Source organism: Falco punctatus (assembly GCF_963210335.1).
Source record: "Falco punctatus genome assembly, chromosome: 12".
In the NCBI taxonomy this organism is placed as follows: domain Eukaryota; kingdom Metazoa; phylum Chordata; class Aves; order Falconiformes; family Falconidae; genus Falco; species Falco punctatus.
The window spans coordinates 27,640,701-27,659,017 of record NC_137592.1 but is presented as its reverse complement, the minus strand read 5'-3'; the positions used below and the strand labels follow the sequence as shown (position 1 = coordinate 27,659,017).

General features: G+C 45.5%; 1 protein-coding gene across 5 annotated transcripts in view; it reads left to right on the top strand.

The window, feature by feature from the left end:
* The first annotated feature begins 2,249 nt into the window (after positions 1-2,249).
* SUSD4 (sushi domain containing 4) overlaps positions 2,250-18,317 on the top strand; it is a 74,454-nt gene continuing 58,386 nt past the window's right edge. For 2 of the 5 annotated variants that reach the window (XM_080408723.1, XM_080408720.1), the window contains exons 1-2: positions 2,603-2,742; positions 2,884-3,039. In XM_080408723.1, the coding sequence (XP_080264849.1) occupies positions 2,919-3,039 (121 nt within the window). In that variant the 5' untranslated portion in view covers positions 2,603-2,742; positions 2,884-2,918. The other 3 variants (XM_080408724.1, XM_080408722.1, XM_080408721.1) reach the window with 3 other exon arrangements.

The following is an 18,317-nucleotide window of genomic DNA, read 5'->3' as shown; positions in this document are numbered from 1 at the left end:
GTTAGGCCCTACAAGTTTGAGGCACGGCTATAAACTTGCTTAAGTAAGTAGTGGAGGGGTGAATGAATGTATGAAGGCACAAAAATCACAGAATCTGTGACTGTGAGACACTGGGCGGGGGGGGGGGGCAGGGATTGTCAGGGGACAAATCCTCCTGTATTTCAGTTTGTGCTGTGCAACAGCAGCTCAGACCTTCAGGTCCAGCCCGTTGATCACTGCTCTGGGCCCACCAGCTCAGAAGGATGCACTAAAATTGATTACAGATGTCAGTTTTGGTCACTGAGCTGTTGTAGCCCTTCAGGCAATCCACCCCTTCCAGAAACAAAGTCCAAGCCAAAGCAGAGCAGCTCCTTCCCCTCTGCCTCTCTGCAGTCAGGCTTGCCTCAGGCACCATCCTCCTCCAGCTCTTGCTGCTCCTCACTCAGTTTGGGCTTTCCTGGGCTGCAGGAGCCCGTTCCTGCTCTTGGCTGGCGGGGATGCCTGCCAAACTCCTTCACCCACTGGGGGTCAGTCGCCCCAGGCCTCTGGCTGCTGCCACCATCTTGCATTCTACATCCATGCACTGCTCGGCAAGAGGTAAATTTTCACAATTCAGTAAGATTTTAAAGAAGAGCTGCTGCACAAGTGAACGTTAATTTTCTAGTGCTGCTGGGAGCGGTTATACCCCCACTCGCCTGGGTGGCTGATGGAGCACTTGGTTGTCCCTCCTCAGGCCGAACGGTGTCAGAAGCACAGCTGCACACATATGGGGACAGGAGTAAATGGCAGAAGAGGTTAAGTAGGACCTATCCACACCAACAGACACTATTTAATTTGTCTCTTCCTCCTCAGTCAGGGCAGTATGTATCGAGGTGCAATGCCCCCACCCATGCCGAAGGCAGGCTTTGCATCCAGCACTTTGCATTTTAATGGGTGCAGAACAGGAACAGAGCTAGCTCAGCTGGGGACATTATCTTCTGCTGTTTTGTTTTCAGAAGCTAAAGCTATCAAACCAGTGACATAAAAATAAAGATCTTCCTATTACAGATAACAGGAATTGCTGCATTATTGCACTGTCCTGCTACTTGTAGTAGCCAACAGCTTATTGCCTTAGAAGAACCATCTCTGTCACATAATTGTGCCTGTGTTGTATTTGCCTGGCTTGAGAGAGCTATTACTAACCTGAACTTCCTCGCTGGGCTGGCTGGGGAGGTGAAAGGATGCTTGCGTGAAAAGGCTCTATAGTTTCCAGATTTTCATTTTTTAAAAGGAGCATCAAAGGTATCTCAGAGGTAAAACATTCTCTTAGCTGAAAATCGGCCACATGCTTTTCCCATCTTAATGGAGGACCTGTACTTCACTATGAGATGCCCATTTTCCCCAGGTGAGAGTACAGACGTAGAGATTTACGCTTCCTGGACTGCTCTGTGAACTGCTACCTGATGCACCGATTTGAGCTAAAGCCCCTTTTGAACAGCCTTAAGTTTTAACTTGGAGGAGACAGCATCAGGTAGCTGAGATGCCTGAAAGCAGCTCCAGCTGTCCGTGTACCTTCACCAGTATCAACTATTAACTTTGCAGCTTCAGAGTGTGCTATGGCCACATGCTGTGAGTAGGAGCCTGCACACCTTTGGGCCCGGGCTGCCACTGGGCCCCAGCTTATTTTTTTCTGTCACAAATGTGTCTTTTCTTGTCCCAGGTTCTCTGCCCCTCACCGCGTCCCAGGAGCATCCTGTGCGCCTTCGCCTGCTTCACAAACACCGGCTCTGCGGCCTCCTCAGCCAGAGGACACCGTCCGCCATTTTGGAGCAAGGGGACAGCGCCCGGCACCTCAGAGCAAGGGAAGGCCTGCACCCCGCGGAGCGTGGGGGGACAGTACCCCTAACGTCGTGCGCTGGGAGGGCACCGGGAAACACGGAGCCGGGTAAGCCACGAGGCAGTGTCTCCGATTCGGTGATCCATGGCACTGAATGTCACAGACTGTCTGAATCCAGCTGGGAGCTCTTCCCAACAGGCACATGGCTTCAGCGGCAGGCCCGGGCGTGCCAGTGCCCCCACGGGTGGGCGGGAGCGCTCCGTGATGCACCTTCGCACCCCCTCGGCTGGGAATGATGCGGCACGGCCGTCGGCCTGGCTGAGCTGAGTCTCGCTGCCGTCGGCCTGGCCGAGCAGTGTCTCGCCTCTGCCTCTAACGGTATCGCTGCCTGAGGAAGCACCGGGGCACCATCAAGTTGCTCCCTCAGCGCTGCCCGCCGGGACCCCCCTTTGAAGTGAAACCAAGCGGGGCCAGCCCGGCGCGCCCGCCTTAACTTCGCCTTTCTCTGCCCTTGCAAGTGTTCGGGACCCCCCGGAGCGGAGCACTGAGAGCCCCCCCGCCCGGGCTGCCGCCCGCCGGGGCCCCGCTCCCTGTCGTCCCGTCCCGAGCCGCGCCGAGCGCGGCGGGGCGCCGCAGCCCTGCCCGCGGCTGCCATGCGTGTGCGCCGCGGCGGGGCTGCCCGCGCTGCCGCTGGGCGCCGGCGGTCCCGCAGCGCAGGGCTCCCCGCGGCGGCGCTGGGCTCCGCGGCCGGGCGGGCCGGGCAGGTGCGCGCTGCGGCTCCCCGCTGCCCCCCTCGCAGGTAGGGCCGGCCGTGCCCGCGTGTGCGCGCCTGTGTGCCCGCGTGTGCGCGCCCGCCCGGCCCCGGCAGGCTGCCGAGCCGCAGCGGCGGAGGCGGCGGCTGCAGCCGCGGAGGTGCCCGCCGGCGCTGGCGGGGGGGGCCCCCGCAGGTAGCAGCGGCGGCGGGCGGGGGGCGGGCAGGGGCGGTGCGGGGGCAGCCGCGCGGCGGGCGGCGGGGGCGGCGGGGGCGACCCGCGGAGCCGGCGCTGCGCCCCGGGCAGCGGCGAGGCGGAGCGGCTCTCTCGTTGCAGGCGGCGGCGAACCGGATGCCTTTGGCGGGCAGAAGATGTGTCATGGGAAGCAGGCGAGCGGCGGCGGTGCCCTCCCGGCGGCGCGGCGGCGGGCGCTGGCCGCAGCGCTCTGGCTGCAGCTGGCGCTGAGCCTCGGCCCGGGGCCGGCGGCGGGCGGTGAGTGAGGGGCCCCGGCCCCGGCCCCCTCCTCCGCCCGGCCCCCGGGGCCGAGCCACCCCCCCCTGCCGCCCCCGCAGCCCCGGCCCCGGGGAGGGGGGAGCGGGGAAACTTCCTCCTGCGAGGGGCGCGAACCGCCGCTCCGTCCTGCCCCCCCGCCCCCCGCCGCTCCGGCCCCCCGCGGGGGGACCCCCGGGAGGAGCGAGCCCCATCCCGGCCCCTGCTAGGCAGCAGTACCTTTATGTAAGTACGGCATGATTTTGAAAAGGCGTCAATTTTTTAATTACAGAAAAAAAAGCGCCTCTCTTCCCCCCACCCCCCCGGGGGCCGCTCGGCCACCTCTCGGGTCCCTCTTGGTGCCACATCCCCCTCAGCCAGGGGAGGCAGAAATGTGGGGAGGGGGCAGGAGGTTTGGGTCTGGAAATGCAACGTCCTTCAGCACTCTCCTCATGCGACACAGCCTTATTTGGCCTTTTTCATTTTAATTACATTTTTATACTATCGTTTGAAATTATTAAGCCTGTGAGATATTTTCAGCAGGTACATTTAATTACAAAATTGCTTTAAATGGATTCTGTAATTAGACTTGAATTGCTGGAAAAAGTCTTAAAGTAAACTGCTTTGCTGTAAAATGAACTTAGCTGTGATAATGAGAGCAGCTTCACATTTCTGCTCTGGCACGGTATTATCTATTTGTGTTGGGGGAATAAGCCATTTTATGATTGAATTGCATCACTGATGGTAGACGGAGTCCAATATAAAAATTGCCTGGGCTTTATCTCGTGCCAAAGACTTACGCCAAAATTTTCTAACTTGAATGCCTAAGCCCAAGCAGCTCCGATCCAGATGTGTTTTCTGTTGCTGAACGCAGACTTACAGAAATACGGCTGGAGAGGACCTCGAAAGGTCGTCTTGTCCATCCTCCTCCCGATGTGATTCAGTCCCAGTTTTCTGTCCGGAGACAGATAATGCCGTTTTCCAATAGAAGTCCCCTGACTGCAAATGTGATTCCAGCTAAACAAGCTTTTAAACTGTTGCAGTCTCTTACGAATCCTTCTTTAGAAATCAATGGCTTTTTTTCCTGCAACTGCGTTACCCTTGGTTTCCCAGCCAGCTCGCGTTTCAGTGTGGTGATGCCATTCCCCCTGTCCTGTGCCTTCCCCGCAATCGGAGTTGTGTGAGCTCCTGTCCTCTAACCTCCTTCTTCTGGCTCCATTCATAAAAATGAGGCTGTTCCAAGGCCCCCTCCTCCCTGAGGCTGCGGATATCCCACAGTTTGATTGTCGGCATTTATTTAGCTGATTAGTGCAAGGGGTTTTTCAAAATATGGTTTATGTCTCCCTTGAATGTAGTAGTTTTCATCTCAGCCGGCAATAAATTCTTGTGTGATGTTGATCGTTATTAGCACTGTTGCCTTTCACCTTGGTAGTATAACTAATTCTGTATCAAATTCCATTTGTAAGGCATTTTAGGATCTTTCAAGTTGGGTTTTTTTTGGTCCAGAGTCTAGGAAAAGGCAAGACACTGAACGGTTGTGCATAGGTAAAATAACCAGTGAAAAATGTTCATTGCTGGTCTTAATTTATTATTGCTATTATTTTCCAGTGTGGTTATGTTCGAAAGTCAGGCACTATATAAATACCGGTAAATGTACAGATCTTTCGTGTGGTGTGAATGTAGCGTTGCTGGGGGTTTTTTTTTGCCCTGAGTCATGCGAGTGGTAAAAATAATGAGCTTTGTAATTAGAACAGAGGACTGTAAATTGGGATCTCCCCTATTTTAGGCTGTGTTGTATCTGTGAGCGAGCTCGCTGTGCTTACGCAGCTTGCTGGGAAGGCTCAGCTTTTGACTCCCCACTCTGTGACCCAGAGTTTGAGAAGTCATAAGCAGCTGTTGACATCAGCCAAAGTTGTGGTTTCCTGGGTCCTTTGAAAATTCTGTTTCTGTAGGACTCTGGTTTTGTGGGTTTGTGTATCCAGACAGAAGGCACCCGGCATTACTGACTGCTTTGCAAAATGTAGTCCCAATCTCTTTCTATCTTCTCATTATCTGTTAAATAAGGATAATCACACTTCTCTCAGAGATTTGAAAAGAGCTTTGATGACATTTAATGAAAATACTATGGAGGTGGAAAGAATTTGTTACAAAAGCTTTAGAAAAACAGCAGTGACAATATACTGAAATAAAAACTATCTTACATATTAAAAAAATGAAAATGAATAGTTTAGGGTTATTTTTTTCTGTAAAGCAATCCACAGCTTACATCTTGGATCCCATTTATAGCTTCCTCCTTTCCTTAGCTTATACCAGGATTTGGCTCCTGTAATAATCCTGTCATGACTTGTGTGACTCCTTCTATTTTATATCTGACTAAGCTTTATTGATTGTCACGTTCTACCATTTCACCCCAAATCAATACTACTTATAACTCTTTTTTTTTTCCTGTCAGTAACCCTACAGAGAGTAACTGTTTATTACATTCTGACTGTCTCAAAAGTGGATCTAGCAGAAAATTTGCTGTAGAAGTGAACTCAAATGAACAAACCTTTCAGCTATCAATATACCTCATTCCTCCCTGATGTATTTAACTCTGCTGATACCGAAGATAAAGTAAATTTCTCATACCTCAGCTTGTGGCTTTCATCTAGTCATCTTTTGTTTATAGAATCATAGAATCATGTAGGTTGGAAAGGACCTTTAAGATCACCGAGTCCAATGGTTAAAGCAGGATTGCCAAGGCCCCCTTAAACCATGTCCCTAAGTGCCACATCTGCACCCCCAGGGATGGTGACTCTGCCACCTCCCTGGGCATTCTGTTCCAATGCCTAACCACACTTTGGATGGAGAAATTTTTCCTAATATCCCTAAACCTCCTCTGGAGCAACTTGAGGCTGTTTTCCTCTCGTCCTGTCGCTTGTTACCTGGAGAAGAGACTGATTCCCCCTGCCCACAGATCCCTTCAGGAGGTTGTGGAGAGCGATCAGCCGCCCCGAGCCCCCTCCTCTCCAGGCTGAGCACTCCCAGCTCCCCCCGCCGCTCCCCACAGGATTGTGCCCCAGCCCACGCCTGGCTCTGGACACAATCCAGCCTCTCAGTGTCTTTTTTGTAGCGAAGGGACGAAAACCAGAAAGAAAATAGGAAAATAGGAACAGGCTGGAAAGACTAGTAAGAGTGAAAATGAAATGTGCAAGTGGATAGAGCTGATGACAAGTTATTTCAGAGTTTTAAGATGTTGTAGAGAGTTCACTGTGAAACCTGTTGTTTGGAGGTAATAGCGGTAAGAATATATTTTTACGTATATTTCAAATTCCTAGAATTATATTAAAATATGTGTGTGTGTGTAATCTAAAAGGAGAGGGAGAAAAAAGTTCAGTAAGCTTCTGCTTTTGAGGTTTGTTGTGTGGCCTTAGAATTTTGTCATTGTACCCCACCATCTTCTGGGTGAGCGTCTGCTTTATTGTCCTAGGTCGGCTGGGTGAGCTCTGTTCTTCTGCAGTGCCTTCTACTCAGCCCCAGGGAGAAGCTCAGGGCTGCAACATGCATCTCTGTAGGCTTGGATGGGGCCGGGGGCTGTTCTTCTGGCAAATTGTTTCTTTAATCTTCTTCTTAAGAAGTCTCCACCTCTCCTTTAAGCACCTCTGCTGGTGCTTCATCAGCCTTTACACTAGAAAGTTTTTCCTAAGGCTAACCTGAAGCATCCTTGCTGCGGTTTAAGTCTGCTTTTTCCCATCTTGTTCACGGCAGACATTCCGCAGAGCCGCTGCTCCTCAGCTTTCTGGCTGTCTTGTGTTCTCTTCCATCTCTTTGGTCTTCTGCTGCAGAAATGTGGACCCAGTTTCTCCAGACTTCCCTATCATACTTTCTAGATTGCCGGTCATCCAGACCATGAGCTTGCTCCCATGGAGTCATGTCCCTGTGGAATGTGCTGCCCAGCAGCCTCTCTAGCACTGAACGTTGCTGAGGGGTAGCTGCCCGTGCCTTAGAGGCTCTGCTCCTACTCGGGCATCCTGGGTACCTTTGCTGCCATTGTGTGATGCTGCTGGTTTCTATTCAGCTTCTGATTCTCTGTAGCTCCCAGGCTTTTTCCTGCAGGGCTGCTACCTTGTTGTTCCCATCCTGTGTTACTGCTTTTTTTTGGCGTTGCAATCGATTTGCTGGGTTTCCCTGGTCACATGTTCTGCAGACAACACCCCTGCACATCGGTGGGTGCTTTTAAGATGGGAAGTAGTATACGTCATGTGTGATGGCGAAGAAATCTGTCATGTTGTGAAGCCTTCAAACATTATACTTGGACAAGAGGAAACAGCCTCAAGTTGTGCCAGGGGAGGTGTAGGTTGGATATTAGGAAAATTTCTTCACTGAAGGGGTGGTCAACCACTGGAACAGGCTGCCCAGGGAGGTGGTGGAGTCACCATCCCTGGAGGTGTTTAAAAAACCTGTAGATGTGGTGCTTAGGGACATGATTTAGTGGTGGGCTTGGCAGTGCTGGGTTAACGGTTGGACTCGATGATCTTAAAGGTCTTTTCCAACCTAAATGATTCCATGATTCAACAGTTTTATGAATGTTAGTGATACCATGCAGAATAGTGGTAGACCAAAGCTGAATTTTCACTGCTCTGTGATTTTATTGCATTTGATTGAAGTCTTGCTTATCCCTTGGTCATAGTATCAAACCACTACTTTTGGGTGTAGTGGCTACCAAACACACATCCCTCAGGTTTCTGAGCATGGTGGACTTGTTTTCTTGGGGTAACACGAGTTTTTGCATGTGCTGATGATGCGGGCCCGCTAAAGGGTTTATTTCTTGTCATCCTGCGGTTGTTCTCTCTTGGTGAGAGAAGGCAGCCTAAGGTTCCCCCTAACTGTCTTGCATACCCTTTTGAGATTATAAAGAAGGTTTTCTGAAAAATCAAAATGTTTTCTGATACCCTGTCGCTAAGCCTGTAGTTAATGTATTTTACTCACTCCCTCTCAGTGTGTCTGTTTCGCTTGTCAAGCAAAATAGACGTTTCGGCCTCGAGTTCTCTGTACGTTTGATGAAGTCATCAGTCATTTTGCAGGACTGTTTTTAACCTCCAGCTTACTGGAGAAGCTCGGTATTATGGAAGGAAAAGGTTTTTCCCACCGTGACACGATCTTACTCTCAATCCCAGATCTGCCTCACAGAACCTCCGTTCCCCTCTCTGCAGACTTAAGTTAGCAGTTAACTACCATTTTGCAGCCATTCTGATTGCACGTGGCACGGCCAGCGACATCATAGGATGGCAGCTCATAGTTTATCTTGGTGGCACATCCTTCTGCCTACAGCCTTGTGAGAGGTGGGCATATTTGATAATTTTAAATTGGTTTCTTGGTACCTTGCAAGAAGGAGGTTTATCCCTGATTTACCATGGGATTCACAGACTGAGGTTAACTTTGCTTCTCTGTTTTGCTCCCGTACTCCCAGAATTACAGTAGAGTATCTTTGATCTCTTATTAGGGATGATTACAACTTTAGAAGAATTAATTAATTATGCTTTGCTTGATTTTCTCATCTTTAAACTAGATAAGCTATGTATTTCACAGGCATGTTATGAGGTAGTTTGAGAACCTCCCAAAGAAAATGTTACAGGAGTGAGAGATGGGGATTTTATAAAAGTATAAACTAAAGTTTACCAAAGTAGAAGGTTCTTTAAAATTCATGAGTTTTGTTGTTGTTGTGTGGATTAATAATTAAATGTTCTTAGCAGAATTACAAAGTTGTTAATCTTTTTTGACTTTTACAGCTTCTCACAGGTTTTTTTTCTAAAGCATTGATCATGTACCAATTTTTTCCAAATACTGACTACCTCTGATTGCGATTCTTTTTTTTTTTTCCACAATGAAATACACGTTATTAAAAGTAGAAAACCTGGCAGTTGTGCTGTGCATTTCAGTGAGGTTTTAGGCATGAAAAGGACAACAAAGTGTAGCCCGAATTCATATTTGCTATATGCCAGTGCAAATGTCAGTGAAAAACTGGGCTGCACTTAGTGGTGAACATAACTTAGTCAGAAAATGAGCTTGAGGGATAAAGTGGTATATTATGTACAATTTGATTCAGTAAGTGTAAAAATTTGCTTTGCTAACATATTAAGGGAACCATGTATCTTACCGAATTCAGCAATTTAGCTGTGAAAACAACATCTCCTCACTTGGTTTTACATCTTATCAGATACTTTCTTCGATGTGGCGCAAGCACAGTGTTATGAATCCAATTACAGGCTGCGCATCTACCAGGTTTCACAGTGGAGCGGTTTATAGCAGCATTTTTTAACATCCACGCTTCCCTTCTGACTATCATACCCCGTTGCTTCTGTCGACACCACGTTTGGCCTCCTGTTTTTCAGAGGGGGCTCCCAAAGGCTCTTCCTGAACAGCTGGGCTGCTGATGGGATTTATCCAAAGTGGGGTGTTTCTTTCTGCACGTAGTGAAAACAGTGGAAGCGATGGTTGGTGCCATCTGTGCTCACTGAGCTCCTGCGGGGAAAATGTGTCGGATGTGTTTTCACACTCGTGATGGGTGACCCCTGAATCATATCAACTTTTAAATAGGGTAGTGTCCATCCCAGATTGCTCTTCTGCTCGTTATTAAGGGATTATACAAAGCTTTTGCTCTGTATGGAAGTTCCAGAACTTATCAGGAACATTTCTATATGAAACAAGCTGTGATTTTGTTGGTGTGACCAACTTTAGAAAGTAGTGTATGGGGCTTTTCTGCCAGTGTAACTACTCTATTTTTGATAAGCATATCTCATTAAACCTCTAATCTGACAAATATTCTTGCTTGAGTTAGATTAATAGTAACAATAGTGACAAAATGTGACTTTTCAATATAGCCCTTCTCATCCATAGAGTTCAAAGAACTTTATAAAGGAAAATAATTTTTATTATGTCTCTTCATAGATGGGGAGATGACTATGGAAAGGTTAAATGGCTTAAAGAAACATTTCACATAAGAAAGATCTTGCCATAGATGAGGAAGAGATCCTCTGGATCTTTGTCCAGCACTTACTTCTGTAAATAGAATTGAGGGAAATTCCTAATCCACATTTGTATGATAGGGCTTTTATAATAGGATTTTTTGGCTGCGGCTGTCTTCTAACTGAAATGAGCAGCAGATTTCCTATTCACATAAATTGCTACTTAAGCAAATCACAGAGGGAGTTTTTCCAGTGTGGTTTATTTGCCTGACTCCTTTGTGTCTGAGATAGCACATGGCATTTTTCCAGACACTGAAAACATCTTTGTTCTGAATAATAAAAAAAAATAAGAAAATGTTATAAGTTGAGGTTGAGCCCTGAAAAAAGGTATCATGCAGTTTCTACTAGTGCAAAGCATGTACTAACAGGAATGATATTTCTGCCTCGCTTGATCATGTGGTTTGTGATCACAGTTTACATGGAAGGGCAACATTAGAAAAGTATTGCATGTGATTTTTAATTAATTCTAACTTACTTAAGCAGTTAGAGAGGAGAAGAGCATGGCATGACCAGGTGGCTCCGTGCAGACTGCAACATGTGTGCCATTGCCTTATACCGCCCATCGCATTATAGAACTCAGTGAATGTATTGTGGCTCCTGTAAAAAATTAGTTCAGCTTACAACTGGTTGTTCTTGAAAACAAAAGGTGTCATGTAAAAGACATAGAAGGACGAAATAGCTATAATGTCTGTTTCCTCACTCTTTTATTTGCTTGTGGTGAAGCAGTGCAAAATTCAGAGCTGGGAAGCATGTAAAGCCAAATTCTGCACTTAGTAAAAATTCACAAAATCTGAAAAAGAAAAAAAAAAAGTTTGCTTGGAAACTGAAAAGAGGAGACAGGGCTTACCGTAGACTGAAAAAGAAAATAGGTTAGGTTACTAAGGGTTAGAGTATGTAGAAGTCGAGTTATCAAGGTTATCATGAGATAGTGTCCTAAAAATACACTCTTATACACTGCTAAAGAAAAAGCAGGATACAGCATGCACATGAATCAGGGGAATCGTTATTTCACCAGACTCCCATTCTGGAGACCTAGAGAATACACTAAAAAAAAAAAGAGGCTGTCTTTGAAAATGCAAAGCCTTCAGATCTTCCTTTTTGGTACTGCGGAAGAAGAGCAGCGTGCCTGGTTGTTGATCTGTCAGGAGACTGGAGGGCACCATAGGGATTCCAGACAAAAGCTCCCCTGTGTGTTGGGAGGAGAAGGTGCTCAGAAGGGGAGGCCTGTAAACGTGGCGTCCTGTTCTCACTTCTTGTCATTAGCACCAGTGGATGCGTACACTGAAAAACTGTGGAACAAAAAATTCATTTCCATCTTCCTGGAGGTGGAACAATAGACCTGAGAGCGGAGTCACAGAAACAGGACAGGGAAAGACCTCAGAAGCACCTGTAGTTCATCCTCCTGCCCGGAACAGGACCCACATACATACCTCAGGGAAGTTATCATTCAAGGCTTCATGCTGGAAACTCTACAGGCTCCCTATCATATATCCCTATGAGTACCTATCCCAGTGCTTCACCACTTTAACCATTCAAAGGATTCTTCTCAAGTCTAATTTGAATCTTCTTTGCTGAAACAGAGCCCTGAGGATTTTAATCTCCAGTGTGGGATTCCCAGGTGTTCCTTCCTCCACTGTGCTCCTGTCAGTGCAGATCCACCAGTGCTGTCTTTGGCCATCCTGACTGCTGCTGCCACTTCCCTGGGTCAGGGCAGGAAGGTCCTGGCTGCTCCAGCCCAGCAAAGTGTCTCTGAAAAGTTAGATACCAGTTAACAGTCTGGGAGCTGAGGTTTAGCTGTAACTGCCCTATGTTCATAGGTTGCTACCAGCATAGAAGGAGCTGTTGTGATTCTTCATGGTGGAAATTAGTTTTCCTAGTTAAGGTTGCAGCTGAGTTTCTATTTAACACAAGATCAGATCTACCAGCAGCTATCAAAAAGGTCAGTTTTGCCTTACTAGTTTGGAAGGGCTTGCAAGGATTTTCCAAAGTCACAACGGAAAGAATCGGGAATAAATCTCAGAGCCCTCCTATAAAAGATGCTTATTTACACAGCCTGTTCTCCTTGGGGATATTAGACCAACTCTTTGTACTTGATCATGATGTAAACAGTATGGTTATTGCCACAGTAAATTGCACCCAAGTGAATTTGTATTTTACTTCTGTAGATTGAGTGAAGTTGTATATACTGAATAGCCCCGTGGTAATAGATCAGATCTACACAAAAGCCAGTCAGTAGCTTAAGACATCCAATGTGTGTTTGCAAATAAACAATTTTAACTGGAATTTTTAGAGGCAGCTACTTAGAGCCGTCACCTCCAGTGCCTGCGTTTCGTTCCCAGTACAATGTGTGCTGATGGTGATTATCCGGAAAGATTGTGTCATTTGGGAATCTGGAGAGGTACAGGGAGAGATGGGGGATACCAGAGGGTGTATGGGGAGGAGTTGCTTGTTTAGGCTAAAATGGAAGTCTGAGATGTTAAAGCAATGCTAAGAGCTGAATTAGCAAGAGGAGGACTGCGATTATGTGGATTTTGAAGTCAACAGGACTACTTGCTTCAGTAAATCTTTTAGCTGTAAGAACTTCATGGCATAGAGTATGTTGTTAATCTATTTCTAATGCTTTGTGTAAGCCTACCATGCTATTCCTGTGTTTGTGTAACAATGATTTCTATTCTGAAAGCCATAGGTACTTACGAGACAGTAATTTTTGTGTATCTCTCCACTTAGTTGACATTTTTAGGGATATTTTGTACACATCATATTACTCTGAGAAAACACAAATGATCCACTTAGAACTGAAAATAAATAATAAATAATTTGGTCTCCTGTAAATTGGACTTATAAAATAGCTTGATTGCAATTACCAGCTTTGCAGTAATCTTGAAGGAATTAAGATAAAATGGTGTTATCATGAGCAATAGTAAAAATGAGAATACGCAGATGTTTGTCTTGGTCTTGTAAAATGCAGAACATCCTCCTCTCCTCTAAAGGAGGACCATGACCCCCAGAAATACAGTCACAGCCATTCTGGGGGAGCACCACGCTGCTGCAGCTGCAACACTAACTCCCGCTCTATCCCTTCTTAGCTTCGGAGAGAATCATCCTGGGCAGTTCTTCCCATCACTGGCTCATACAAGCACATGCTCTCTTTTTTGCAGCCCTTTTTTGCTCTCTTCTCCGAGACCTGAGGTTCTTCTGTGAGGCCAGGGAAGTCGTATGGAAGGTACAGCCTCTCTTTTCTTTAAATGCAACTCCCGATTAATACCACCTGGAGTTACTGGGGTGATCTGGAGCTGTGTGTGACATGGTTGTGGCAGCACAGCCCTCTCACTGGCCGTGGCTGCAGCTAGCCCAGCTGCAGTTGCCTGGTGGTCCACCTCCCTTTGAGCTCCTCAGCAAGCGATTCAATCACACCAGCAGGCAAGAAACAAAACAAACCAACCAATTTCTGTCTAGAATCATCAGTGGTGTAGATTTACCAGAAGCAACAAAATCCTTAATTTACACACCTTAGCATGATTACACCCCTCTTTTATGTCTTGTGTGCTCCTATGCAAATTATATGGCTGTAGTCTGGTCTTTTGACAGCATTCAGATACCTTTCCCAGTGCAGTACCCACGTTTTAAAACTCTCCCTCTCTCTCTGCTATATGATTCATGTCCCAAAGAGTGGGGTGGTTGTTTCAGGCTTTAGCTCCCTTCTGTTTTGGAATAATGACACTCAGAAATGGTTGCCCAGATCGAAGAGTCCATCTTTCAAATCTAGCAGAGCCATGCACTGTTGCTAGCCCCGTGCGTCATCTGTCACTGTTGCCCTCAGCCAGTGGGTCTGTCTTGGAGACCAGCACAAGAAGAGTGCAGTCTAGGACTGATTTTGTCAACACTAGGCTGGTTTGCAGAGGCTAGAATATTTTAGTCCAAAGGGGATAGCTCAGTGAAAATACTGACCAAACAAAGTATATGAATTATTGCAAAATGTACATAATGAAGCCCAACTCCATTATACCTACAGTCTCTTTGAAACTGCGTCATGATGGGACACACCACTGCACGCCAGCTGTAAATTGCACGAAAGGACCCATGGACTAGCAGGGACATCTGGTTATAAAGGAGGGATGAGGGAGTGGTACATAACTATCTTTGCACTCATGCACTAGTGCACTTAGGCATGCCTTTATTAATCTTATGTGGAGATGGATAGAGAGATGATAGGTAGATAGATAGATGGATAGGCAGGTATGTAGGTAGATATATGTGAGCATTATATGCTGAATAAGAGTAAGAACCTAAAACAAACCCCAGCAAGGGAATTGTAAGAAATATACTATTCTCAATGACAGTCATTTCAAGGTTCTTATGCTTGTTCTTAACATTTACAAGGTTGCTTTTTACACTGCAAAATGGATGAGTGTTCCCTCTAACGCTTCTGTTTGGGTGCAAGAAAGATATTGGATTCATGTGAGGGATGGAGAGCAGAATAGTGTTGGGTATATTTAGATTCTATTTCATTTTTATTTCATATACAGTAACATTACAGAGAAGGACTTCATTCCTCATTTCAAAGAGAAATCCATCACATAAATTGCATTCACAGTGGGGAGAGGAATTCTGTCAAATCCAGGATGAAAGATGCCTTTTTGCAGTAGCCTTGATGTGACAGAAGGTGTTTCCTCGATGCTACTAATGGGTGCATTTTATATCTCTGGGTTCTGCATGTGGTAGAGTTTTGTTGGTTCTTCCAACAGGCAGACTGAGAAACCTTGTATTCTGAGGAAGTAGATCTATGCAGTTCAGAAAGTTAGCGTGTTGGCCAGGCCGCGTAACTTGATAAAGCAGACTGAAAAAAATTGTGTGTAAAACTTTTTTTTTTAGAATGCTAACATTATTAGGATATAAAAACAATGCAAGGGGGAACTTATGTAAAGTAGCTCAGGATTATGTCAGCTAAAGGGATTTTGCCGCAGTGCATTAGTATCGCAGGTAAGTGATTCATTACATCTGCTGTTCTGGCCTGTTTGAAGCTGTGATTTAAAAATGCAGACTTTCAGAGGAAATAGTTATAAATCTGATCTGAGCTCTGATAATTATTTTTTCCAAGGAAACAATGTAATAGCTCCCAGTTGTAAGTGCGTAGTAGTCATCTTAGCATTTGCTGTTTAAGGTCACTTTTTTGCCATATGTAATCTCAGTTTTATTCTTCAGTTGCTTTGATGGAGAGGAAAAAAATCTAGTGTATCTATACATATATTGTTAGAAAAAAATATTTTCCATATGCCAATTTTTTCTGTCTTTGCAGTCAAGTGATTCTGTTATCATAAAATCTCCTCTGAAGTACAAAACCAAAGCGGTTCAGGGAGCTGCAGCAGGGTTTCAGGAGCCAACACAACTGGCAGCTTACTGTGAATGTTAACATGATACTGATATTTGTTAGTTTGGAAATACTGTTTGCTGTTTTTTCCCTGATCCAAATGTCTTTGGAAACAGGATGGTGTAGGGATTTTCCTGTTCATCAGCTCTCCGTTTCTCCTGATTTTCCTTTCTCACCCTGAGGCAGTTGTTCAAGCCCTGGGGGCTCTGATCACCAGCAGTGCTGCCAAATTTCCTACGAGAGCAAATGTGGATCCTCTGTTTTATCTCCTGCACTTGACCTTGGGAGCGAAGGAGGTAGGGCTGAGTGGAGGTTGTATGAGATTAAGAGATTGGGCCTTATGAAACAGTTCAGAAACAGTGTTTCACCTCAGTTTACATGCAGGGAGGAAGAAAATCACGTATTTCTAGAACACAAGGTGATGCTGGTCCTTCTGTTGGCCCCTCCTTTCAGCATCTGCAGACCACTCATTCTTGCTCCCTTACAGCCTTGTCAGTCCATACTTACCTCCTCCTCTGACCTGTTTTTAAAAGTACTTGCAGGTAGACTGGTGCCTTTTCTGGGAGATTCTCTGGGAAGCTGCAACATTAAAAAATGTTTAATTTGTTTATTTTGTAATGAGGCTTATGTGCTGCTTTCTACAGATCATCTGGTCTACCTGTCTAGATCAGCTAGCTTTTAAAAAATACCTTCATGAACGCTTTATAACCATTTGCCTTCATCTGAAATACTAAAAACAGACAGAAAAAAACCCCAAACCACAGGGGGGGAAGAAAGGATCAGGGGATGTGCTATTCAGAGGTTTATGTATAGCTTTCCTTTTCTTCTTAGTTGTAATGGCAATTTCAGTCTTGATTCTGTTACTGAACTTCACTGAATGAATTTTGTTTATTCCTGAACTCTCTTACTGAGCCCTTACAAGGGCTGGTCAGTACCCAGTTCCAGCGTGCTCATGTCCCTGCTGTCATTTCATGATCCATGGTAGGAAGGGAATGATTCTGTACATATAAGCCTAATGACCTGAATTTGTAAAGCTAAATAGCAACACTGCTACTGGCATGACTCACTATTATTTTTAGCTCTGAAGGGGAAACAGTGGAGCAAAGGTTCATCTTGCCATACCAGCTGCGTCTTTTGTTGAACAATCTGATATTGCTGAGAGCTTTAACCTTCATGTTTCTGTTTTTAATCAGACTTCTGCAAGATGCCATGCATCTGTTCAGTTTTGTTTCATAATAGGCTCACTCCTTGAGGGAATGGCTCTCTGCTATTCTTGTATGGTACAGGTCCTTGCTTAGTAATTCTAAGGACTTTGCAACTTGGAACTATTGCTAGAAACAGCCGAGGTAGAAAACCAAACTGATTTAACTGAAACAGCAACATGGAAGTCTCTGGATTGGGTTTGTGCTAGTCAAAGCGTAAATGTTTCCTCCATTTCCCTTCAGAATGCTAATAATTTTATGCTTAAAGAGCAATTTTCAGAGGTGAAGTGTTTGGTAGTACTGATACAATAAAGGAAGAATCACATTTTCCTGTGAGATAACTGATCCAGATTCATTTTGGGAAATGACACTGATTTCTGAAAGCTTTTGCTCCTAGTCTCGTAGAGTGCTGCAAAGCCTAGCAGGTTGCATGGCCTCTGCATTCCCACCAGCTTACCTGGGAAATAAACCCGTCATTAAAATCCCCTGTGGCATGCAAGCAGTTCCAGTTTCTAACATGGAACTTCTAAGTAAAGGTGATACTGTCAGATTTGAAAGAAAAAAACATGCTTACATCTTAAAAGAGCAGTTAAGTGACGTCGGAGGTTAAGAACAGCTTTAGAATTGGCTTGGGCACTGAAATAAATTTGAAGTCTGTACACTTTCAGTGAAACAAGGGCTCTGAGCTACTGTGAAGGTGCAGGAGAGAGCAGAGAGATGCTCCTGCCTTTGGGATACTTGCTAAGAGTATGACCAAAGCAGAAACCTGCATTCAGATTACATGGGGTTTGGGTCCTAGACTATAGCTCATCATGGTGATGCAGCATATTTGATAAGGAAGTTACAGCTTCTACATTAAGTTGAGGAGAAGATATATTTTTTAAACCACAGTGGGAGACTGCACATAAAGAAACCTCTTCCTGGAAAAAAACCTTACCAATATTTAAATCTAATTTGAATTATTTCTTAAGAAGGACATATGATGGTGAATGTCAACTGAGCGATACTAGTATGTTCTCTGTAATCAAGCGTCATTCTGCTACATATGGGAGATTTATCTGAGCCAAAAGGGAAGTAAGGGTAGAGAATAAGGAATACTGGGGAAGAACATGCTTTGCATTATCAGGGGATTGTAAGCTCAGATAAAGAAAGATTTTGTCAAAGAAGTCGAGTACGTAAGTTTAAAGCTTGCTCTAGGCAGTTTTAACTTAGCTAGCACTTTCAGCTGCTGATAACCTGAAGTGACACTGACCTTGCCAGAATTACAAGGGTGAGCTTTGCACAGGGGTGAATTATTTCTTGATCAATTGCTCAAGTATATGAGGCACAGTCCAGCATTCCTTCCATATTGATTATGGATGTTTGTTTTGTCCCAGAACAAACATACTGATTGCAGATAGTGGAAGTAGAGTCAGTCCCTCTGTATATTTGAGCTCTTCTGTATCCATTATATGATATCCCGGGGCACAGTGATGCCACTGAGCTCACGCTATGCCTCTCCGTGCTTTTTTTTTTCTTTTTTGACTCGTTCCTTTCTAAAGCTGTAATGCATGGAATAAGAAATACTGGGTTTGTTCAGTAACTACCTTCACAATTGGGCTTTTTGGCTGCGTTGTCTTTTTCCTAGCTTTGCTGTGTTCATGTCCAGGGGATGCTTCATGACCTTCACTTGTGGATATGCAATTGCAATTGCACAGATATTTTTCA